Genomic DNA, 22,799 nt, shown 5'->3' on the forward strand with positions numbered 1-22,799 from the left:
CTCCACGTCACTGCCACGGCGATTGACCCATGCCTGGCTGGGTGCTTTGTGCACCTGTGCCATAGACCCCGTCCCACTTTTGCAGGGGTTGTTCCTCTGACCTGGAGCCCTTCTTGGCACCCTTGTTCCCCCCACCGGGTGCAGGCATTGGCAGGCGAAGGTCCAGGTGTCCTTTCCCCCAGAAGGCAGGCTGCCCCACCATAAATAATGATTTGCTCTAACAGGTTGAAAACCAGTGCCGAGTGCTCTGAAGACAGAATTGCCTTCAGCTCTCATTTCTTTGAAAATCAGAAGCAAAACAAGAACCTCAATAATGAATCCAGTCTGGGTTTTGTCTTTATTCCAATGTGGTTGTAAGATGTTAAGTTTTCACTTTTTCTGTGGAGGGCCAGGTTGTTATGTATGCCTCCCAGCCTTGGAGATGGGGGGCCAGGTGGGGGGAGCCAGTGCCGTTGTAGCACGCAAAGGGGGTGGGGGTGAGACAGTGGTTAAGAGGTCCCTTGGTGGCCTGGGGAGACAAGGGTGGCTCCAGGTACAAGTCCAGCTCCCCATGATCTAAATGCCCAGGCTGCCCCTTCTAGCGTGCTCACCTACCTGCAGCTGAGCACTCTTTGGCCCCTCTGCCCTCCCTGCTGGCCACACATGACCCAGGGCTCTTGGTACACCTGAAATTGATGCAGGGGACCAGGCCAACATGGGACCCCAGGATACTGACCACCAAAAGGACAGTGCCCCTCCCAATGGGCTTGCAGGTAGTCTTGCTGGAACTCAAGAGATTTACCACATTTTCACACATCACTTTCTATTGCGACACATGACAACAACCTTCCCTTTAGTATGAGATACTTTCCACTTAAAATAAGTTTATTTAAGTACAAAGAATGAGTCAACACAAAGAAGAATAGAAGTAGCCATACTTGGCCACAACTAAGCCTCTTTGGGGACCTGGGGTGACCCCCACAGGCCAGCCCTCCAGATCCCTGGGCCTCAGTCGCTGTCATGCCTGCGCTTCCTCTTGCAGCAAGTCGAGGAGTCTGAGTCATGCCTAAGGGAGACCAGGGGACACCTGGCGTGAGGGCCCCTGCCTGCCCAGCACTCTGTCTCCATCCCCAGGCAGCTGCACCTACTGGATGGGAGCAGGGGGCTGTGAGGAATCCGGCCCCCTCCCATGCTCCTTTTCTTTCCTCCTCTTCTCTTTCTTGTGCCTCTTCTTCTTTTTCTTCTCTTTCTTGCTCTTCTTGTGGCTTTCAGGGCTGCAAAGGGTGATACGGAGAGCCAGGAGCCTCTGGGGTTTTGGGGGTCTAGCCGGGGGTGGGGCCACCACAGTAGCCACTGACCATGTGTAGCCATTTCAACCTCAGATCACTAAAGGAAACTGCTCAGTACCATGTGTGGCCAGTGGCTACCATGGTGGGCATCACAGACACATTCCAACCACAGCAGAAAGGTCTGCAGGGCAGCACCTGACAATCTCAGGGCTCCTTCCAGCCCTCCCATTGGGATGCCCCTGCACTCTTGGGGCCAGGTGGTGACCCCCTCCTGTGCTCTCCAGACCCTCGCACAAGTGGCCCATGTCTGAGCATCCTCCTCCAGGGCCCCTGACCCTGCTGGGGGTTGGTAGGCAGTCGTGAGACCGCCCCAGGACTCAATCTCCAGAGGCTCCTCAAAAGAAAAAAGCGACTGGAGCTGGGGAGTTCACTGACTGGAGAAGCAGCCAACATGCTGAGAAAACAGTGAGTTCTGTGCCCTGGGAGGCCTTACCCCGGCTCCACCTTCTCCTCTGACCGAGGCTTCTTTTTGGCCGAAGCCGGGGAGGTCCCTGTCCGACTGCTCTCCACGCGGTGGTGCTGCCGAGAAAAGCCACTCGGGGGGTGTGCGGGGCGCCCCGGCATACCGACCGGCGAGAACCAGCCAGAAGCTGGGAGGGTATCCCCAAGGAGAGACGGCCTGCCCCCATGGCCCTCAACAGGAAGAGGCACTCAGACCGCCCCCCACCCCACCATGGGATCCCAGGATGTTTGGGGGTAGTTACCGTGAACACTGAAAGCCCCAGCTTAGCAGCCTCTTTGTCTTCCCGGGACAGCGCCACTCGCCCTGCAGAGCCACTGCGGGGACGTGGGTGAGATCCCCCCATGGTGAGACACCCCCACAGACACACACCCACGGCGAGGACCGCCCATCCCCAGGCCTCCCTAGAGAAGTGGTGCGCCCAGACGACCCGTGCTGGCGTCCACCTGGGCGGCTGACAGTGCGGAGCCCCGAGGAGCCACGCCCTCGCGACTTCTGGGGCCCCCAAGGACCCTCCGGCCCCGCACCTGGAACTCCCCAGGCCCAGGAGCCGATCCACTCCCTTCTCGGGGTCACCTCCTTCCCGCTTACAGACTTCGACAAAGTCCTGTTGGGGAGGGGAGTGCAAGTGCTCACCGCAGCGCAGGGTCAGCCCCCTCCCAATCCCGCCCCCGCACTCCAGGAGGGCCCACCTCTCACCTCCTTGCTCAGGCCGGTGGGCTGCTTCCTTACGTTCTTGTAGCCTCTGCGGGGGCCGCGCGTGAGCTTCAGGGAGCTGCGGGCCTCGCCTCGGCCCCTGCCGCGCCCCCACCCGGAGGTAAACCAACACCCTCCCCGCCACCCCCCACCCCCCCACCCCCACCCCCCGGCCCAAGCTCTCCAGGCACACTCACAGCGCTGCCATGAGCGCCTCCTGCTCCGCCTGCCTCACAGCCGCCAGCTCCTGCTCCCGGCTCAGACCCGCGCTGTGCGCCCGGCCCTTGGCGTACCAGGTGAGGTCACGGCCCTTCTGCCAGCGGCCCACCGGGGCCATCAGCGAGTTGCCTGCGGGGAATGGAGCGCCGAGTGCTCGGCACGGCCCGCGGGTCGGCGCACCCCCAGCCCGCGAGCCCCCGGTGCCTGCGCCCCGCTCACCCAGGTAGTTCTCCCTCTGCTTATCAGTCTTCACATCCTCCCAGCTGAACTGGTCCTGCCCGCCGCGCACGCCGCCCCGGCTGGAGCCGAACATGGTAACAGGCAGCCCTCTACCTCCGGACTTCCCGGTACCCAGGCCCCACAGGTCCCCGCTCCCACTCACGCGTCGCACGCGGTGACGTCACGCCCGCGCCAAACCCGTGCGCTTGCGCTCTGTTCCCCCCTCCCCTCCCGAAGGTGTCCCGCCCTGGCGCGCCTGTGCCTCAGTGCCGGCCCCCGAGCGCCTGCGCACTGCCGCGGCCCCAGCGGTGGCACTGGCAAAGGTGCGGAGGCTGCACCCGGCCACCCCAATGACAGGACAGCCGTTATTAGAAGTCACATCATGTGGGTGACGCTCCAGAATCACTGTTCCCATTGTGTGCCGTGTTCCCTTGGCTGTGCCGGCAGAGGGGCAGGCACTGGAGAGACGTCTGCAAACCCGCACTAAGTTTCCCGGCTATAGCTGCTTGAGGTTTCTATCAGGTAGCAGGCTGCCCCAGAGACAGGGAGCCGCCAAGGTCAGGTCGCGCCTACGCCGCTCATCCTCCGCCCTCGGGGGTACCGGCTGTGTCCAGTTCCCAAGGAAGCACACCTCATCGCGTTCGTTCCCCAGACAGCGCAGAGAAGGCCTCAGTCACCCCCAAAGCGTTGGCAGATGCTTCTCATTCGGCACTGTTTCGGTCATTGCTGCTGTCAGGTGATGGCTCAGTATCCGAAGTAAACTGAGCTAGTTGGAGGGCGAGCGCGTTCCGTTTATCACCACAGCGAACCAGGCTAGATCCAGTGATAACGGTGCTAGTGAGTGGAGGGGTGCTTCTCTGTTAGCCAACCCCTGCTGAACTGAAACCGTAGGGTGAACAAATGTTCTCTGAGGAATTTGCAGCAAGGTGTCAGGAGTGTTATTCTGTATGCCCTTTGTTATTAGTCCTTTCACAAGACACTGCCCTCCTGCAGGTTACTCAGTGAGTTCACCTGATGGGCTGGCAGGGAATCGAGAAGAGGCCTTTCACCTGGCCTTCCTCTGAACCTGCTTTCTCGGGGAATCCCTCACTTGCCTGACGGCTGCCGGGGGCATCCTTGAGCAAGCCAGGTTGGCAGGGCCTGGAGTGGACAGCTGCCGTGGGGGCAGGGGGGTGGTGCAGTGCAGTGGATGTCCCCGTGCAGCTGTACAGTGCTGGTGTGGTGAGTGGACCAGAAGGGGTTGGCCTTCTGATCTAGAGATAAGGTACAGGGTCCATCTCCCAAAGGCTGCTGGCTCCTGCCTCCAAGGTCATGAACAGAATGCCGTCCCCACCGTCTACTATATCAGTACTCTACGACTGGCCCTCAGGTTTATGAAAAGGAGCCTGACCACCCAGGACCTAACGAGAAGCAGCCCCAGGCCCGGGCCGGGTCAGCTGCCTTAAAAAGGCTGGGAATTGCTCCCTTGGGTCTTGCAGGAAGGCTGCCAGGGTAAAATCAACCCCTGGAGCAGAAAGGCAGCAGTCAACTGGAAGGCCCAGCAGATTGTAGCTACAACGCACTGCAGACCTCAGTGGCGTTAACAAAGGGGAGCGGCCAGTCCCTCTGGCCCCTTTGATGGGGAGCACCTTCCCACTGCGTGCTGGGTACGGCTGAGGGAGGCCTGGTGAGGGGTAGGGCAGGCCAGCTGTAGGCTAGGTGCAGATGTCCTTGGATCCCAGACACCCTGCTCCTCCCATGGTGGCCACTGTGCTCCCCGGGAGAGTCCCTGGTGCCCTGAGGCTGAAGGCAGCGCTAGAACCAAGGGGGCTCCAGGACCCAGAGGGGCAGGTACAGCAGTGGCCAGGCTTCCCTGCAGTCGGAAGAGCACCCATGACCTCGGTACTGCTGAAGGATCACATGCCCTTTGGACCTCATCCTAAAACCACAACTGACCTGATTCTAAGCCCTCCATTCAGCTCAGTTGTAGAGACCCTCCAGGCTAGGGCACATGAAAAGGAAAGATAAGATGGACACAGCTTCGTGAACACATGATTTAAAGACACATGTCCCTCCCTGCTCCATAGCATCCCCCTCGGTCAGAGCAGCTTCCAGGCACCATCACTTTTTGGTCCAAAACTGCTTGTACTTCTCCACATCAAAGTCGTCACTGAGCTCTGGCTCCTCCTTCTCTTTGACCTGGGCCTCTCGTTTCCGGAACCGTGCACGCCTCTCCTCTGGGGACAGAGAGTCCAGGTCCACGGGCATCTGTGGGGAGGAAGGGATGTGTACATGGCTCAGGTGGAGGGTACCAGGATGTTCTCCAGGGTCTCCACTTCACCTTGTTATCATCTACCACACAGTTTAGGTCTTATGTGTTCTGTTGGGTTTTCTGTCCCTTTGAAGCTTTTTTTTTTTTTTTTTTTGCGGTACGCGGGCCTCTCACCGTTGTGGCCTCTCCCATTCCGGAGCACAGGCTCCGGATGCGCAGGCTCAGCGGCCATGGCTCACAGGCCTAGCCACTCCGCAGCACGTGGGTTCTTCCCGGACCGGGGCACGAACCCGTGTCCCCTGCATTGGCAGGCGGACTCTAAAACCACTGTGCCACCAGGGAAGCCCTGAAGCTTTTATTTTTTTAAAAACTTTTTCTGCTTGTTTTCCCAAGACGTGATATTTTTTCGAACACACGGCTCACTATTGCTTTCTCATCTTGGTGTGTGGAGTGAGCTCCAGATCACCCTCCTCCCTCTCCTCAAACAATTCTGACCCATGACTCGCCTTCCTGCCCCAGTCCAGCGATGGTGGGTTCTGACCCCGTGAACCCCTGGAGGAGCAGTTTCTACAGGCTAAGTCCTCCAAGACCTGCACCCCAGGGGAGTGTCGGGGAAGGAAGCTTACTGTGAGAATCCGTCGAGGCTCCCGGTAGCGGATGTGGATGGTGGAACCATCCTGCTTGACCAGGAGCACAGGGTAGAGGCGTGCGTAGGTCTGCCGGTGTACTCGAGTGAGTGAGGCTCTGTTGCAATCAGCTCGCCGGGAGGACATATACAGCTGGCGGCGGCTCTCAAGGGCAGCCCCTGTCACCACACGCTGCCAGAGCAGGCTGCAGACACACACGTGCTGGTCAGCGGTTGGTGCCAGGACCAGAGTGGCCACACAGCCCAGCTCCTATGGGGGCACACAGCAACGCGCACCAGGGCAGGATGTGGTCAGAGTAGCTACACCCCACATCCAGAAAGAGGCTGCAGGGGTGAGCCCACAAGGCTCTCAGATGGGTGAGGACAGAGTCCACAGCCAGGACCCTGGTGAGTGTCTCTGGTGAGGCCTGGCCCCATGGCTAGGGTGCTGGACTACAGCACTGAGTAGGAAGCTGATTTCCAGGGGACTGCAAACCTGGTGCTTGGACTGACCATTTGAGTCCATCCCACGCCCCCTTCCCCATTCACACGTTGAAGCCCTAACCCCCGTGAGATGGTGCCAGGAGGTGGGACCTTTGGGTGGTGATTTGAATTAGATGAGGTCGTGAGCGTAGGGTCCCCCCAGTAGGACTGGTGCCCTTGTAAGAGGAAGAGACCAGAGAGCTAACTCTCCCCTCCATGTGAGGACACTGAAAGAAGGCAGCCATCTCTGAACCAGGAAGAGAGACTTCACCAGAACCCTGCTGGCACCCTAATCTCAGACTTCCAGCTTTCATAAGCTCCCTGGTCTGTGGTGTTCTGCTAGGCCAGCCCAAGCAGACCGAGACACCTGGTCCACTTGGCTTCTAAGTGTGGTGGGCGCTCAGCCCTCCTGCACATAGCAGAGCACATGCTCCAAGGTGACAGGAAAGGGCTAGGTACTCTTCATGCCCCACTCTACCCAGCCACGTGACCCCACATTTGTCTCACCCACTCGGGACCTCGATTTCCCTGTCCCAGCCTCTCCCTGTGACCCGCCCCCCGCAAAGTCCCTTCCAGGCTGGCTTTCATGCAAACTTGAATTCAGAGCCCCAGGCTGTGCCTCAGTCCATCCGTTTCCTCACAGGTTTGAGGAAGAATGCATTCAAACAAGTACCAGAATTTCCTGGAATTGTCGGGTACTCTGGAAGTGACCTTCTTCTTCTGGCATTCTTTTGAACACTCACAGTGGACAGGCATCCTGCACACTCACCATGTGCCTTTTCCCAACTCCCTCACTGCATGGGCAGTCACATCAATGCAAACCTTCCCAACAGCCTCCCACCTGGTCCCCATTTCAATTCCTATTAAGTTCCCCTGCTTTGCGGGTAGTGATTCTGATATTCACATCACTTCAGTAGCTCCCACCAGACTTTCAGAACTTCTCTCTCCACAAAGCAGCCAGCATAAGCACATGGGCCATGGGCCATGCACAGCCACAGTATGGCAGCCTCTGCTTTGGTTGTGGTTCCCACCACCCCCTGCACTCCCCAGCTGACACCTCAGGCTGAGGGCCCATCTCCTCTACTAGTCTAATGGCCTGGGGCGAGAATTGCATCTTATTTGCTATCAAGTCCCAGACTCTCCCTAGCTAAATGCTCATAAATTTTGGCAAAATGAATCCAGTCCCTGCCTCCAGAAGTGCAAGACTGGAGAAAGGAGGTGGTGGGTAAACTCCAGCACCAGAGGAACCTGCAGTCAGTTGGGCAGGGCCTGTACCTAAGCAGCACCAGGGAGCCGAGGACACAGCCGCTCCGGAGAACCTGGGGTTGGTGACTCAGGAGGCTTCTGGAAGGGGCTGGAGTCAACCCTTGAGGGGAAAGGGTGGATGTTTTCCCACCAAACAGCAGTTGCAGTTCCAACATGAACCTTCTCCAGCATGAGGGCCCTCCTGGGAACGCTGCAGCCCGAGTCCCTGCTCCATCTTCATACTAACTCACAGCTTCAGGTGCCACATCCCTCTCCCTAGATTCCACAGAAACAATTCAAAACCTGCATTCATTTTCTCCTCCATCAATACTTCTCACCTGGGGGAGACCAGGGAGTGAGAGGAACACGCATACGGGGAGGCAGTTCTGGTGGTAAGAGAAGGAAGGCCATGAAATTCTCCATGGCTGGCCCGCAGGCTCTGAACAGGACAGTGACCACCATCACATCTGTTTGGTGCCAGGTATACTCACAAGTCACTTCCATTCCTCCTTCAACACTGTTAAGCTGTCCACACATATGTACTTGTATGTATTCTCCAGATAAACACACTGGCTCTGGAGGTTTTCCTGAAGCAGCAGAGCCTAAGCCTCTTGAGTTGGCATTCTTTGGGTGGCCCTATTACAGCAGTCCCAAGAGGCCTGGAGGGCCGTGCTTACCCAAGCAGTCTGCCCTTGGCCACCATCCTCCTGCAGCACGTGAAGGCCCAGGGTCAGTCACGGGCCCAATGTGTGACCTGCTAGGCAAAGAAATGAGAGATCTTTTTTAAAAGGCAGGCTTTTCCACCTAACTGATTCTCACCAAATCCCAGCCAGGAACAAAGCGGTCTCCAAGACATTACCAGGTCAGTGCCCGTCTTGCCCAGTAACCTATCAGGCTTCCAGCCCTGACCTGGCATTACAATCACCTGTGGAACGTTTTTGACCCGGAGATGCCCCGGTCCTACTCCCCAAAACTCTGACTTAGTACGTCTGCAGCAGGGCCCGGGACCATTCTGGTGGGTTGCTGAGTCAGGGAAGCCAGTCTGAGGATGGAATGCAACGTAAACGGAGAAGACTAGCTTATACCTTGTTTTCCAAGGTCATTGCATTCTCACAAAATCCAGCGAGGTAAAGATGACAAAAGGGCAGCCGCGGCTAACTAAACCTTGAGTCCCAGGGAAACTGAGGTTTTCACGGTGACCAACCAGTTGTTTCAAATGTCGAAGACCTGATGTATCAGACATTCAGACCCCAGGAAAAGAGCCCTCCCGGCCGAGATGAGAAGGTTTGCCTCGCTATCCCCTGTCAGGGCAGGGCATCTGCAGGCTTCCTTCCGCCTTCGGACGTGACTCAGCAGGACAACGAAATGCTATAAACCTCCCAAGCAATACCCGCCCATTCTCTCGCCCTCGAGGGCGGCATGCGGCGGGGCACGGACCCTCCCTTGGGGGAAGCCCTCCAAGCCCGCGCGACGCGGCGCCTTTCCGGCACCAACTTGCCACCCTCACCGCCTCCGAAGCGGCCTCGAGGACCAGCGGCCAGGCCGCCACCGGCCAATCGGGTGCCGGACTGGCCAGAGCCCGATCCACAATCACTGTAAATGCAGCTTTCAGTCCTCCTGCGGCACCGCCACAACGTCATCCGGCGGGCGCAGCGTCGTGCGGCGCTGACGTACAGCCTTGAGAGGCGGGGCGAGGCCGGCGCAGCTCTGACCAGCTTGCCCGCTGGCTGGGGCGGGTCCGGCTCCGCGCTGAAGTGCTTCTCTGAGGGGCGGAGAGAGGCCGGGCCGGCGTGGCGCTGCTCTGTGACGTACGTCCCCGCGGGCGGTGGCGGCGGCCCTTCATGCTGCGGCGCCCGCTGGCCGGGCTGGCGGCGGCCGCCCTGGGCCGGGCCCCATCGAACGGTGAGTGGCGGCCCCTCGCAGGGGGGCGGAGGTCCGGGCGCGCGCAGGCCCCGGGAGGGCCTTCCTGGGGAGTCCGGCCCCGGGCTCGCGTGTCGCTGTCTGAATCCGCGGAGGAGAGGCGGGGACCGCCGCTGCTTGCGTGCGAGGGGCCGCCAGAGCCCGTGCTGAGCGCCGGTGTCGTGGACCTGCCTGAGGGGACTCGTGGGGCTGTGCTTGTGAATTCGGTCATCCCGCCAGCCACCGAAACTGCCCTCGGCGGTCCTCACTGGTTTCCAGAGTTCCGTCTCGGGGCGAGCAAAGCGGGGTAGACGAGGAGAGGGTAGTGCGTCTCCTCATGGAGGCAAATTCAGGAAGGCTTTCCTTCGCTTTGAAGTTGTATCCCGTGTGTCTGTGTTTTAGAATTGCTTTTGGTAGTAGTTACTATTTTACTTAGACAAATGAAAAGCTGGTTCCCCTGTGTCAGTCCTCAAAATGTAGGAGGAAATTCTCCTGGCACGGGGAGCTCCAAACAGCTTGTAAAACCCCTGCAGCTTGAGGACTTCATGCTGGATGCCATTGTGGACCCTGCAGGATGCGGAGGGGCAGAGAGGGGAAGCAGCCTGACACCCCTCTCCAAGGTGGGCCACCCAGCAGAGCCGAAAACCCTGCGAGATGAGGGTTTTGAAGGACCTTAGGTTGCGCCTGGTATGGCAGAGTCGCGGAAGTCCCGATGAGCTCACCTGGCCTGTAGAAATATGTAGTCTACCCCGAGCTCAAGAGGAGCAGGTAACAGCTGGGAAACCCTCCCGGTGGTCCAGCTTTGGTGCTGTGTTTCGTCCCCAAATATTGCAAACGCAGGGGCGTCCTAGCTGACTGCTCCAAGGACTCCCAGCCAAGAGGGCCCCTGGGACTGCTGCAGGTTCCTGGCCAGCCCCACAGCCCAGCGCTGCTGGACATTGCAGATATGGGTACTCCACGCAGGAGCAGGTTGTTGGTGGCAGGCCTTCCTGACTCGTGGGCATGGTAGCTGGGGTTCAGCTTCCCTCAGGACAAGACACCTCAAGTCTAGGTTCCTGGAGCTGCCCATCTGCTGATTTTAGACATTCTTTTGGGAGCAGTGAGAGGGAGTGAGTCTCCACCCAGATGCTGGTTTGAGGAGGAGCAGTGAGGTGTGCCACCTCACATGTTATCAGTGTCTTTTGATAGGGGTGGAGGAGGTGGAAGCTCAGGTGATGATTGGCCAGTGTGGGATGAGGCCCACGGGGACAGGAGGAGGGAGGCCAAGATGTGCTTCTCATGGTCAGCCTCGCGCGAGTCCCCTGTGAGTGCCCCTTGGCAGCATGCCTGGCCAAATGTGGACTTTTCTGGACTTTTCTGTCACTCTTTCACTTCCCAGACCATGACTTGTGAGGGACCCAGGAAAACCTTCACCTTCACCACCAGGAGGGATGTGGGGTGGGTGTGGCTTCCCGTCTTATCACTGACAAGCTGAATTTCCTGCCACGTGAGCCCCTACTCTGCCCTCTTGTAAGCATTCCACACACTTGGCTGCACACACCAGGCCAGCTTGTGATCTGGGTTGGTGCCACACCTGTGATAGGTGTAGTTTGCTTGGGCTTTCCTTTAGATTTTGAGAACATGTTGATCCAGCCCTTGACCTTTGTCTGGAACTGGTAAGATCAGCAGTTTATTTGAGGAGCAGATTCTGCAAGTTCTGAAGTTGCACATTTTTCTTCAGCCACACCCAAACTTTTTATTTTTTAAACACCTGAACTGTTGATCTCCATCTTTTGCGTCACATTTAGCGTAGCCCAAGAAACACGTTCAGAGGATTTGAGGAAGAGCAAGAAGGAAGGTATTACGATGTAGTTGGGGGTGGAAGGAAGTGACCCCAGTCCTCAAGGAGAAAAGGGGAAGCACAGAGGGTGAGCTGTTGGGACACTGGTATGGAGGCAGGTGCCCTTCAGTCGGCCTCTGACCCCTGGCTGAACCTGTGTACCAGGCCTCTGTTCCCCCTGGGTCCTTCTCTGATCCTGTGCGTGCTGGGCCTTGATGTCCCCTGGTCCCTGGCTGACCCTGGGTGTGCTTGACCTCTGTTCCCCTCTCTGTGAGAGTGAACCCTCCCCCCCCCACCCAGAAGGGCTTGGGCTTTTTCTTGCTCTTTGATTTGTATGTCCTGGACCCCTTTCCCTTTCATGCTCCCTCTGCCTTCCCTTAGGGCTAGAACTGAGGATCTCATGTGGGACTGAATCCCGGTCCTTCTCCTTGATGGAAGGAGATCCAGACGCAGCTGTGTAGCCATGACAGGCCCGAGTCCTCCATGGTGTGGCTTCTTGCCAACACTTTTGAAGGACAAGCTTCCTCTCAGGGAAGGCATGGTCTCACCCCACTGCCGGGAGAGGAAGTGAGAAGAAAATCGCTGGCTGCGTTGTGGCTCTCCCACTTCAAGTCAGGTTCTTGAAGGTTAAATGGTTTCTTAAGGTCATTGGGCCAGGACATGTCCCACACACGGAGCACCTGAGGCCAAGGCCAGGGTAGTCCTCCTGTCCCACACAGCCTGTTTGGGGGATAGGGCATGACCAGCTATCCTAACCCAGATCAACTCATGTCTTGTGGCTTGTGTTTTGCAAGAGGGCTGGTGGGGTTTGACTTTCTCTTCTGTGTATCCTCAGAGGGTTGCACCTTGTCTTAGTGTCTCGTGGACGAGTGGGGAGGGAAGTGGGGTGGTGGCCATGCCCAGCCCTTGGGACAGGGCGGGAAAGCAGGTGGAAGCAGGAAGGAGAGCAGGAAATGCTTCTCGAGGCGAGCCTTCCAGGGCTGCCTGAGGAGCTCCTCGTGAGGGGTTCCAGCAGAGAGCATTCCAGAATGCACAGGCTTGCCCCAGCGACTCCTACAGAAATTGCATCCCTGATCCTTATTGCTGTCCTTGGGAAATTTCCAGTTTCTTTCCAGGAAGCTGGGGTTCGGAATTGTGGAATAGTCAAGGAGGAGCGGATACAGAGCATTCCTAACTGCCAATCAGTTATACCAGCTGCTGGGGCCAAAATCAGGCTCAGGGGTATCTGGCACACTTGGTCACTGGGACGGAGAGGCCCTGAGGTCTGTCCCACACTGAGTGTGCTCCTGTCAGAGGTGGCTTTAGTGATCACTCTATCACCATGATCACTGGGTGGAGCCCAGTATCCAGCGACTCCCCAAGTGCCTTCTGCAGGGCGAGTCCACTCCGATGTGGTCACTGTGGCTCGCGCCCTTGTGCTAAGAGGAGGTGGCCTCAGGGAAGAGCCCCACAAGAGGAAGGACTCTGGATCCCACCCACCTGAAGGCAGTGGTGCTAGGTGGGTGCCCCTCCCATTGTCATCGGTAGAGTAACCTTTGAAGGAGGGCACGATGGGTGGCCAGCACTGGGAAGGCCTGGGGCCTGGACTTGAGGGGCAGGTTGGGGCTCAGGAGGATACCCTGTGAGGAGTGGGCTGGCAGGGTAAGGTGATGATGTGGACCCAGGCAGGGAGTGAACTTTGCAGCCATCAGCCAACCCCCATGCGTGCGTACATACCTGCTGCTTACTGCCAGTGGTTGTTGGGCTGGGGATGGGAGGTCTCAGTGGGATGCAGGTGCCGTGCCCATGCCCCCAGGGTTCATGACATGGGGTAGAAAGCCAGATAGAAACCAGGTGACAAAGTGAAAGAGCGGCATGGACATATATACACTACCAAACGTAAGGTAGATAGCTAGTGGGAAGCAGCCGTAGAGCACAGGGAGATCAGCTCGGTGCTTTGTGACCGCCTGGAGGGGTGGGATAGGGAGGGTGGGAGGGAGACGCAAAAGGGAGGGGATATGGAAACATATGTATATGTATAACTGATTAAATTTGTTATAAGGCAAAAAATTTAAAAAAAAAAAAGAAACCAGGTAAGATGATGAGTAAGACTTGTGCACAGCATGCTCCTTGAGGGTTTCAGGCGCTGCGACTTCCAGGTGTAGTGTTTGGTCCTGATTGAAGACGTGTCTTCCCTATGTAGGTTTGCAGTGTCCAGATGTTAGAGCTTATGACCACAACATCTGGCCATGATTGCAGGCATGGGGAACAGGGCAGGAACTGCCAGGGAAACATGTTAGGGGCCTGTGTGTTGGCCTGGAGGCACAGGGCAGGTCAAAACCATGTAGTCTCTGGGTGTTGCTGGAAGGTTTACAGTTGGGGGCTGTGGGATGTGAGGGCGGGGCACCTGTTCAAGTTGGACACATGGCAAAGGAGCATAGTGTTCCTGAGGGGCTTCTTCATAGATAGGCAGGATGGGTCCTCCCCTCCCTGGAGGTGGATACCCCAAGTTGGGTCCAGAAGGCACCAGCTGCATCCACTGAGTTGAGGGTTTGTTGCTGTGAGCAAGGCCCAGGTAGGCTTTCTGGTCCATCTCTTGTAAGCATTGCCATGTGTCCACTTGATGTTGCCCCCGCCCTGGAGAAACTCACATTCCTGTGGCGCCTACATGCTGCCGGGTCCTGGGAAGACCTACGCTGCTGAACAACCACAGCTGCCCTGCTTGCAAGGTGGGGAGGCAGTGTGTGTGCGGCGGTGACTCGGCACAGTCCCGAGGCCGGGCAGTGTGGTGGCAGACCCCAGCCTCCATAGCCTTTCTCTTTCCAGGCCTCCTCTAGGGGCAGCAACCTTGCTCGGGGACCGACTGGCCCCCAGTGTTTCCTCTGTCCTCCTATGCCCCTCCACCCCGACGTAGCTCTCCCCACAACCCTGGTCACTCACTGTCTAGAAGTCAGGACAGACCCAGGGGGGTGGGCCGGGTTGCCCACAGGACGTTCATTGTGCAAAGGAAGGAACTTTGTGAAGGCCGACAGTGAGCCAGAGATGAGACCTTCCCATGCACCAGTCCTTAGGGTAGGGAGGGGGCTGCGCTCTATTGGGCAGCAACAGCAGTGGGCTTGGAGTCGGACACACACACATGTGGGCATTTGTATGGTGGCACTGTGTCTGGGTGGGAAAGTCAAGACACCAGAAAGGAGTTGGGAGTCCAATGGGACCGTTGCTAGATAAAAACGATGTACTATCGTAATAGGAAACTTGGAAGAGACAAGGGAACTAAGAACTGGTCATTTAGAAGTGACAGATAATTGTTGAGCTCCTCTGGGCCCATTTCTTCTATCTCTCTTCAGCAGAGGAGCGTATCTGTTTCCCGACTCCTTCTCCGGGGTGTTTGCATATGGCATGATGGTCCCAGAATAGCTAGCTATGCTTTAGCCAGATTACCCAGGTTGGCCTCATTGCGGATTAGGAAAGCAGTGCCCACCTGGGGCCCTGCTGGAGAGCTGCCCTGGGCTAGATGACTGGGTGTCCCCGAGCAGAGTGGCCTGTCCCTCCTGGGCCTCATCGCTGGTCTACTGGCCACTGACTGCCCCTCCACACCTTACCAGGCACCCCACAGACAGAGCCCTGCTGGGGTAGGCCAGCTCACCACACGCCCTCCCAGGGTCTCCCTCCGGGGCAACACATAGCCTCCCAGCCCCCTAGCTCAGTGCCTACCTCGATTCCTGTCTTCTGAGGCTCCCCGATGCACCTGACCTTCCTCAGCCCGTCTTGCTCACGTGGCTGGGTGGGCAAGTGCGCATCTCTAGGGTGAGGAGCAGCCTTTGCCCTCTGCTGAGCAGGTGGCGCTGGCTGCCCTGGGAGGGATTTAGTGCTTAGAGGGTGGGGAGCAGGCAAGGATTATCACTCTCCTCTCAGCTCATCCCGAGCAGCCCCAAGGTGAGCACGGAGGCTGCACCCCATGCAGAAGGTAGGTCCTGTATGAGGGGTGCTGGGGTGATCCAATGGGCACAGAGCAGGCTAAGCTGATGCTTCCAGGGCTCCCCCACTATTCCTGCCCTCAGCGTTTTCACCTGTGGCAGGTGTCTGAGCCCTGTGCTATGAGCTGGGAGGGTGGCACCCATTGCTCTCCTGCTGGCTTCATGAGACCCAAGTATCAGAGAAGGGGAGTCAGGAAGCTGTGGTCGTTTGGGGTCAGCCCCTTGCTTTTCAGTGGAAGTTCCCAGAACAGGGCTTGGGTTCCGCTGACCTTGACCAAGGGCACCTCTGGGGTGTGGTGCCAGGAGATGCAGGAATTGGGACCCGGACATGCCCCTCCCAGGAGCTCCTTGAGGGTGGGATAGGAGTGGACAGCTGGGAGGCCACACATTTGTGGTCAGTGCATGTATTACCAGGTAGCACGCCCAAAGGGAGGCATAGCCAGGGTTTGAGCATGACTCTGAGTGACTGCCCACAGCTCTGCCCAATTTCTGGGGTGAATTCACTTGGGGCAGAGATGGGGGCACCGCAGCCACCTCGCCCACTTCCATAGAGAGCAAGGCCCTGCTGATATTTGCCTCCCCCGTCCCCCGCTACAGGGATGTCAGGACCAAGGCCCGTTGTCCTGAGCGGACCCTCGGGGGCTGGGAAGAGCACCCTACTGAAGAGACTCCTGCAGGAACACGACAGCATCTTCGGCTTCAGCGTGTCCCGTGAGGCGCCAGGGGAGGTGGGGGAGGGTCTCAAAGAAGCTGGGGGCGGGGACTCCTACTGACATGCCCTGAAGCCCCCCACACTCCCACACGGTGTGGCGGAAACCCCCACTCTGCTGACCCTAACCTGGAGCCTCCTCTCCCACACCCCCAGATGGGCTGAGCCAGGCCCTGTGGGCAAGGCCCTGGGGATGGGATGCCTGGGGCTCCAGGTGTCATCCCAAGTCAGTCACTGGTACTTGTTCCTAGACACCACAAGGAACCCGAGGCCAGGAGAGGAGAACGGCAAAGGTGAGCTCGGCCAGCCTCAGTGCTCCAGCACAGGACTGGAGCAGCCCTCCATGTGTCAGAGTGATGCATGAGGCCTCAGTCTCCCCATCAGCTCCTCCTCCTTTGCAGATTACTACTTTGTGACCAGGGAGGTGATGCAGCGGGACATTGCCGCCGGAGACTTCATCGAGCATGCTGAGTTCTCAGGGAACTTGTATGGGACCAGGTAGGCCATGCTTGGGGCCCTCCCTTCCTCCAGTTCTCTCAGGAACCTAGAGTGGGCAGCCCAGGCAGGGGTATCTCTCTGTGGGCCCTGAGCAGCGGGTCTCCCCTTGGCTGGGCCCCAGGTGGGGGGTTTCTTTCTATGGGCCGTCTGGGCAGTTGAGGCAAGGGACCCAGCCCCCCAGGGGTCAAGATGCAGCCACAGTCAGGGCTCTCTAGGCCACTCCCTCCTGGCCCAGCCCCATTTGTGTCTACCTGGCCAGGCTGCTGTGAGAACAGTGGGCCACACAAGGGCCTGGTATGCAATGAGGACTTGGAGGACCTGGGTCTCATAGGTTGGCAGATTGCACTATGCCCCCCCCCCCACCTCCAACCCCTGGGGTAGCCTGAGACGGTCTCTGGCACAACAGCAGCTGCCCCTCCCAACAACCCACCAGAGCGGGGTCTTTGCTGGCTCCTCGCACCTGGCTTGCAAGGCCTGGAAGCAGTGCCTTGAAACAGGCAGGCAGGGCCAGGCATGCCTCTGTGCATAGCCTGTCCCTGAGCCACCTAGCTGGGCGAGGCAGGTACCCCACAGGACCCAGCATACGCTGCCCCAGGTGCAGATGGGAAGAGTGGTGGGCTGCCAAGTGGGGTCATTTGGCCACTGTTGGGACACACAATGCCCGCTAAGGGGCAGTGCCCCCAGTGGATGAGGAGCACATGGTACGTGGTGACCCTAGGATGAGGGGCCAAAGCCTACAAAGGGTGGCCAGGTGACGAGGAAGCCCAAGGGCGTGCCGTGTAGTGCTATGGGGGCCACAGCCAGGGCATCCCTCTCCAAGCAGGGCCCAAGCATGCAGGATATGGGAGGGTGGTCGCCATCGCTAGCCTGAGGGCACGATCCAGGGGGTGATGCCAGAAGCTTCTGGAGGCATGATTGGCGGGTGGGACTGATTGGGGTGATGGAGTGGTGTGGGGCCTGGGAGCAGGTGCCAGGAGAAGGAGAGGCCCTGGGCCAGGGTCTGAAGGTGCCCCTCCCTACTGCCACAGCAGACCAGCAGAGGGCCCCCTTGTGCAAGGGTTGCTCAGGGAGTACTTCCAGAAAGAGGGAACAGACGCCACAGTTAGGGTGGGCCCCTGTGGGCACCCCCAGAGAGGCCCAGAGCAAGGGATGGGCAGTGATGGTCCCACTGAAGCTCTTCGAGACTATGGGGTCTGCTAGGGCCTCAGGAGCCCACAGCTGAGCAGCCCCCCTCCTATCCCCCCCCCAGCAAAGCAGCTGTGCGGGCCGTGCAGGCCATGAACCGCATCTGCGTGCTGGATGTGGACCTGCAGGGCGTGCGCAACATCAAGAAGACCGACCTGCGGCCCGTCTACATCTTTGTGCAGCCACCCTCGCTGGATGTCCTGGTGGGGGCTGAGGGAGGAGGGCGGGGGTGGGGGGCAACCCTGGAGGCTCTGACCTTCTGACTTCCGTAGTTTGTCACAGGAGCAGCGGCTGCGGCAGCGGAACACAGAGACGGAGGAGAGCCTGGCTAAGCGTCTGGCTGCTGCCCGGGCTGACATGGAGAGCAGTGAGTGTGGGCACCTATCACTCCGTATCCCTGGACCCTCTCCAACCCCCACAGTAGAACAGTCCCACCCAGCAAGGGGCAGAGGAGGGCTGGAGCCATCACCCAGCACTGTGGTCCACGTGAAAGGTCCCCGGACCCCGCCTCTGTCACCAGAGCCTCCACTGACCCTGCCCCCACCCTCAGGCGAGGAGCCCGGCCTGTTTGACCTGATCATCGTCAACGACAGTCTGGACAAGGCCTACTGGGCCCTGAAGGAGGCGCTCTCCGAGGTGGGCTGGGGGTGGAGGTGGGGCCTCAGACCTCTGTCTGGCAAACGGGGAAAATAGGCTGGGACAGGTGATATGGCGGCCCCAGGCCCTGGGCGAGACCCTCTTCCTTTTCCCAGTCTCTCTTCCTTTCTCCCCGGCAGGAAATAAAGAAGGCTCAAGCAATTGGTCACTCCTGAGCAGGTCCACCGGCTGTAACTCCAAAGGTGGGGCCTAGGGCCTGGCACCCACCCGCAGCGGGCCAGGGTCTCCGGTGGTGGCTCTGCTCACCTCAGCTAGCACCCAGGGTTTGGGGTGCTGCCTATCTTCCCTCATTCCCGCACCGTGACTGGAGGACTTCTCTCACCCCCTCTCCCCATGTCCATTTCTAGGCTTCCTCCCCACCCCGCCCTATCAACCCCCCCTCCCATGGAAGCTGGGCCAACATCCAAATAAAGAACTGCTGGGTTAGAGTGTCCTTGAGCCCGTGGATCATGGCCCTGGGTGGGTGGGGCCACAGTACACCACTCCAGACCCACCCCCGACCCCACCCTGCTATTGGCAGCCACACCCTAACTGGCCAGCCCCTGGAGGTTCTTGGGCAGCAGCATCCATCTGATATCTGCTGCTCTGGGCTGCCGGCCCCCAGAGAGGGCTGCTCCTGAGCTGCTGCGCGCTGCTTGCCCTGGGCTCCCACCAGGTGGGTGCAGGGCCTCATCCCCCACTGTCTCTTTGAGTTGCCATTGAGGCTGGGGTCAGAAGGTCCTGGGGGCTCATCCTGCGTGAACCACTCCTCCTGGTCCCTGAACTGGGCTGATGGTGGCAGAGGGACAGACATTGCATACCTGAAGAGGGACTGAGACTACAGAGGATGGACCTCTATCTGGGGGCCTTGTGCATGGCCCACTGGGGGTCTAGCCGGCCCTAATGTTCCTGGAGAGGCCAGCCCAGGGAAGACACGTGGGGGCCTCTGTTAGGGTTCCAGGCTCTGTGGAGTCTCAGAAGATACCTCCAAAAGCTGCCCATCTCAAGTCGGGGCAGCTGAGTTGTACTAGGCACAGGAGGCACTCGCCTGAGCCCTGGTCCATGCCCAGGCCATGCTCCTACAGTGGAACCCAGACAGATGGTGGATGCAGACCTGGAGGAGGCAGGGAGCCAAGGCAGAAACAGAAAGGCTGGGCTCCATCCAAAAGCGCAGATGCACAGCGGAGGGCAGGCGAGAGCTGGGCCTGGACACTGGACGGTGGGCAGAGGGGCGCTGGGCAGCCCCTAGGCCTGGGGGCAAGTGAGATGGGGCTGGGCTGCCTCCTGACCTACTGTACAGCCTGGGAGAGACTGGTTCCCTCTCTGGGACCCATCCAGCCCCAGGGACAATCAGGGATTCAGACCCCGAGCCTCAGGGGGAACAATGGAGCCCTTGAAGGCCCTCCCCCCACATTGTGCTTGGTGGTGAGAGGTGGCCCTGGGTCGGGCCCTGGACTTAGCCGGGTGCACACCCTCAGGAGGGCTGGGGTCCAGCCAGCCAGCAGGTGGAAGGGCTCAGAAGGACTTGTTTCCTGGCCTGGAAAAGGTAGGGTACCACCAGGGGACCAGGTTTGGGGTGCCCTTTGGGGCTGAGTAGCACCCTGTTCACTCTGGGCCCAGGGTCTCAGGGGCCTGGACTCAACTCTCTTGGAACAGCCAACCCCAGGAGATAACGGGTGCTGAGCCTGGTTGGGTGGCCCTCCATTCTGGGGGTCTGTCCATCTCAGGCCCACTGCCCTCACAGGGCCATCATTCTGGGTGGTGATTGAGCTGCAGTAAGACTCAAGGGGAGGAGGAGGTAGAGACAGAAGTCTGCCCCTCCCCCTCCCCCAGAAGCTGCTCAGGCCAGCTGATGAGCAAGGGGGCAAGGGGGTGGGCCCCCGAGCAGCTGGGACCCCTCAGGCCATGTGGGACCGGCCAGCCCCTGCCAGCTAGGCAGCTGCAGTGTATCCAAAGGCTGGGGCCTTGGGCTATTCAGCCCTGGGGGGAGGTTGGGGAGCCCCACCCCTTCCACATGGGCAGACAAGCTGTAGTTGGTACACCTGCCTGCTGTCCACACTGCTCTTGGTTTAGCCTTTATGTGGCCACGGGCACCTCCTAAACCCTTGTGGCCACCTGCTAGGTCCTGCGTCCTCAGATCTGGGTCCTGGAGGTTAGCAGAGCAGAACAGACTCCTGTTCTCCAGGAGCAGCACCCAGTGCGCCACAGGTGTGAGTTGTCTGGGTGCAGATTGCGTGCAGGGTGGCTGGACAAGAATGGGGAGCGGGACTGGGCTGGGGTCCCGACAAGGGGCAGCACGGCTGAGGGGCGGCAGCTGGCCCTGTGGTCTGCTCGGCTGTTGGAGGAGCAGGTGGACACGAGAGGTGTTGAGGGCAGGAAGGGGGGATGCAGGGCAGAGAGAGAGGGACACTGCCACACACTGGGGGGGCAGAGCCTGCAGTGGCTTTAACGCGGCGTTTTGGGCCGCATCCGGGTGGAGGCTTGAAGGAGGGGTTGAAAATGTGGGCACCCCATGGGGTCCGAGGGGCAGTGTCCTGCCCTTGGCCAGCAATGCCTGGGGAGGTCCTTGAGGGGGCACTGAGCTTGGGCAGGGGTCCTGGTTCAGCCTCACACCCTTGCTCCTCCTGACCCCTCCCCCTGCCGAAGCCCAGGGTTCTACGGCCCAGGCCTCCCTGTAGCAGCAGTTCCTGGCCTGGCTGCAGGAGCGGTACAGGCTGTGCCACCATGACTCACTCCCCAGGCCTGTCCCAACCACACCCTCCACTCCTGCAGGAGGCCCCCCACTTCCTGGGTTCCAGGCTGGAGCAGAGCAGAGAGGGGCCCCCTCGTTCCTCCACAGACCCGGAGCCCCATGTCCAAGGTCACCATGGGACGCGGTTACCAGCCCAGCCACCTGCACCTCCAGAGGCCCGGGGAGGGAGGAGGGGCCTGACACCTCAGGTTTACACCAACCCTCCCCAGAGCTTCCAGGCACGGCTCCATTGCCTCAGACACTGCATCATCCCACTGGCATTTGCTGAGCGTTTGCGTGATTGGGGGCACTGAGCATGCAGTAGGGACACCTCACTCTTCTGGCTGTGGAGGGAGCTTCCCAGAGGAAGCCCATTGGAGCGGTACAAGGCAGAAAGCAGTGTGTGTGTGTGTGTGCCTGAGCGTGAGGATGAAGTGTGTGGGCGTGCAAATGCGTGTATAAGTGTGGGTATGCAGTTGTTGGAGGGAGGGAGTCCAGACACGGTCAGCTCTGAGGTGGGCAGGAGCAGGTCAGGAAGTTCCTGGGGACCTGTGAGGATATGGGTTTTGTGCTGAGAGCCCCAGGCTCCCTGGGACCCAACCCAGTGGTGCCTGCAGGAGGGGAAATGGGGGTAGGGGACTGGGAAGGGAGCCCGGCCACTAGCTGGTGTCTACACTGTGTGGGAGGCTGTGGTGTGCACTGGAGTTGCTGGGGGTGGATGGGTGTGGCAGAGGGTCCCCAGGCCTGGGGCCTGGGTTTTGGGCACCTGGGTTGGGGACAGGTGCACACCTCTCAGAGGCCAGGGGGTTCAGGCAGGACACAACTGGGGCATCCAGGACAGGGGCACAGGGAGGGAGGGGAATGGAAGACAACCCACAGAACCACTACAAAACTGACAAGGGAGAGACCTCGTGGGCATCCTAAGGCCAGGCTGTGAGGGAGGCCACCGTTGGGAGGCGTGGGGGCTAGTGGAGGTGGAGAGAAATCAGATTTCTTCAGGCGTACAGCACTGGGGACTGAGCGAGGCAAGTGCTGCAGCCCCACCCTCTGAGTAAGAACTGTCCCCCACAGGGCACTTCAGTGGGTGGGTAGGCAAGCAGCAGGAGGAAGACCTTAGCCTGGGAGGTGGGGGGATTGCAGGAGCAGCCCCTGGTCCCTGATCTAAGGCCTCAAGTCTCCCAGGGCTGAGTCTGCCTTGGGCTACTTGTAAGTACTCATATGTAGAGGAGGGACCACCCAGTGCCGGGTGCATGCAGGAATCTGAGTCCTCAGGAAGAGGGAGAGGTTGCCTGAGATGCCCAGGTTCCCGGGGAAGGGTTCCACCAGTCCTCTTGGTGAGCTGAGCACGCCACTCTGGGGAGCGGGGGGCAGCCAGGCAGCCCCACCTCAGCCAAAGGAAGTCCACCCACCATGAGAGGGGGCACATGGGAGGAAGCTGGGTCAGGGATGGGAAGGAAATGGCTGGGCAGGCCCTGACCTCACTACTACAGGAGGAGGCACTGGGCATCTCTGGTTCTCAGCCTCTGACCACCGCCCCCCACCAGCCCAGGACCTTTGTTCAGACCCAGGGGTGAAAGGGGCTTGAAGCAGGGAGAGCCCAGCTGCCCACCCCTGCAGGAGCCACTCCATTGGTGCCAGAACCAGGTGTGCAGGGCTCAGCTCACCCCAGCACAGGTCATCCTGATGCCCACTGAAGCCCATGGTGCCTGCCTATCACCCTCCTCCCAATAGGGTGCCTCCTTGGGCAACTCTTGGTGAAGATGACCCCAGCCCCCTTCATGGGGATCCCCCATGAAGGGCAGACTGCAGGGCAGACTGCACCCTGCCCAGTCACCCCTCC

General features: G+C 59.5%; 3 protein-coding genes across 13 annotated transcripts; 1 reads left to right on the forward strand and 2 right to left on the reverse strand.

Annotated features, from left to right (window-relative positions):
• Positions 1-836: 836 nt before the first annotated feature.
• LOC309804882 (multiple myeloma tumor-associated protein 2 homolog) lies at positions 837-3,097 on the reverse strand. The gene is made up of 8 exons (XM_082622574.1): positions 2,923-3,097; positions 2,682-2,832; positions 2,488-2,533; positions 2,316-2,395; positions 2,033-2,105; positions 1,762-1,847; positions 1,128-1,253; positions 837-1,045 (listed from the first exon to the last, which is right to left on the reverse strand). The coding sequence occupies exons 1-8, from the start codon at positions 3,014-3,016 to the stop codon at positions 988-990; spliced, it is 714 nt and encodes a 237-aa protein (XP_082478700.1). The 5' UTR covers positions 3,017-3,097; the 3' UTR covers positions 837-987.
• A 1,844-nt stretch (positions 3,098-4,941) lies between these two features.
• MRPL55 (mitochondrial ribosomal protein L55) lies at positions 4,942-9,202 on the reverse strand. 6 transcript variants are annotated; one of them, XM_082620516.1, is made up of 4 exons: positions 9,121-9,202; positions 8,204-8,280; positions 5,800-6,004; positions 4,942-5,169 (listed from the first exon to the last, which is right to left on the reverse strand). In XM_082620516.1, the coding sequence occupies exons 2-4, from the start codon at positions 8,227-8,229 to the stop codon at positions 5,023-5,025; spliced, it is 378 nt and encodes a 125-aa protein (XP_082476642.1). In that variant the 5' UTR covers positions 8,230-8,280; positions 9,121-9,202; the 3' UTR covers positions 4,942-5,022. The 6 variants fall into 6 exon arrangements, with proteins under 6 accessions (XP_082476642.1, XP_082476638.1, XP_082476641.1 ...); XM_082620512.1 differs by having other exon boundaries at positions 9,034-9,172; XM_082620515.1 differs by having other exon boundaries at positions 8,204-8,283; positions 9,034-9,142.
• Positions 9,203-9,243: 41 nt separating this feature from the next.
• On the forward strand, positions 9,244-18,682 carry GUK1 (guanylate kinase 1). 6 transcript variants are annotated; one of them, XM_082620507.1, is made up of 8 exons: positions 9,244-9,428; positions 15,798-15,911; positions 16,161-16,202; positions 16,311-16,407; positions 17,657-17,795; positions 17,875-17,959; positions 18,113-18,228; positions 18,369-18,682. In XM_082620507.1, the coding sequence occupies exons 1-8, from the start codon at positions 9,368-9,370 to the stop codon at positions 18,402-18,404; spliced, it is 690 nt and encodes a 229-aa protein (XP_082476633.1). In that variant the 5' UTR covers positions 9,244-9,367; the 3' UTR covers positions 18,405-18,682. The 6 variants fall into 6 exon arrangements, with proteins under 6 accessions (XP_082476633.1, XP_082476636.1, XP_082476637.1 ...); XM_082620509.1 differs by having other exon boundaries at positions 9,255-9,428; positions 18,143-18,228; XM_082620508.1 differs by lacking the exon at positions 9,244-9,428 and adding an exon at positions 9,906-10,045.
• The last annotated feature ends 4,117 nt before the right edge of the window (positions 18,683-22,799 follow it).

The sequence above is a fragment of the Mesoplodon mirus genome (assembly GCF_964341445.2).
Source record: "Mesoplodon mirus genome assembly, chromosome: 5".
Taxonomy (NCBI): Eukaryota; Metazoa; Chordata; class Mammalia; order Artiodactyla; family Ziphiidae; genus Mesoplodon; species Mesoplodon mirus.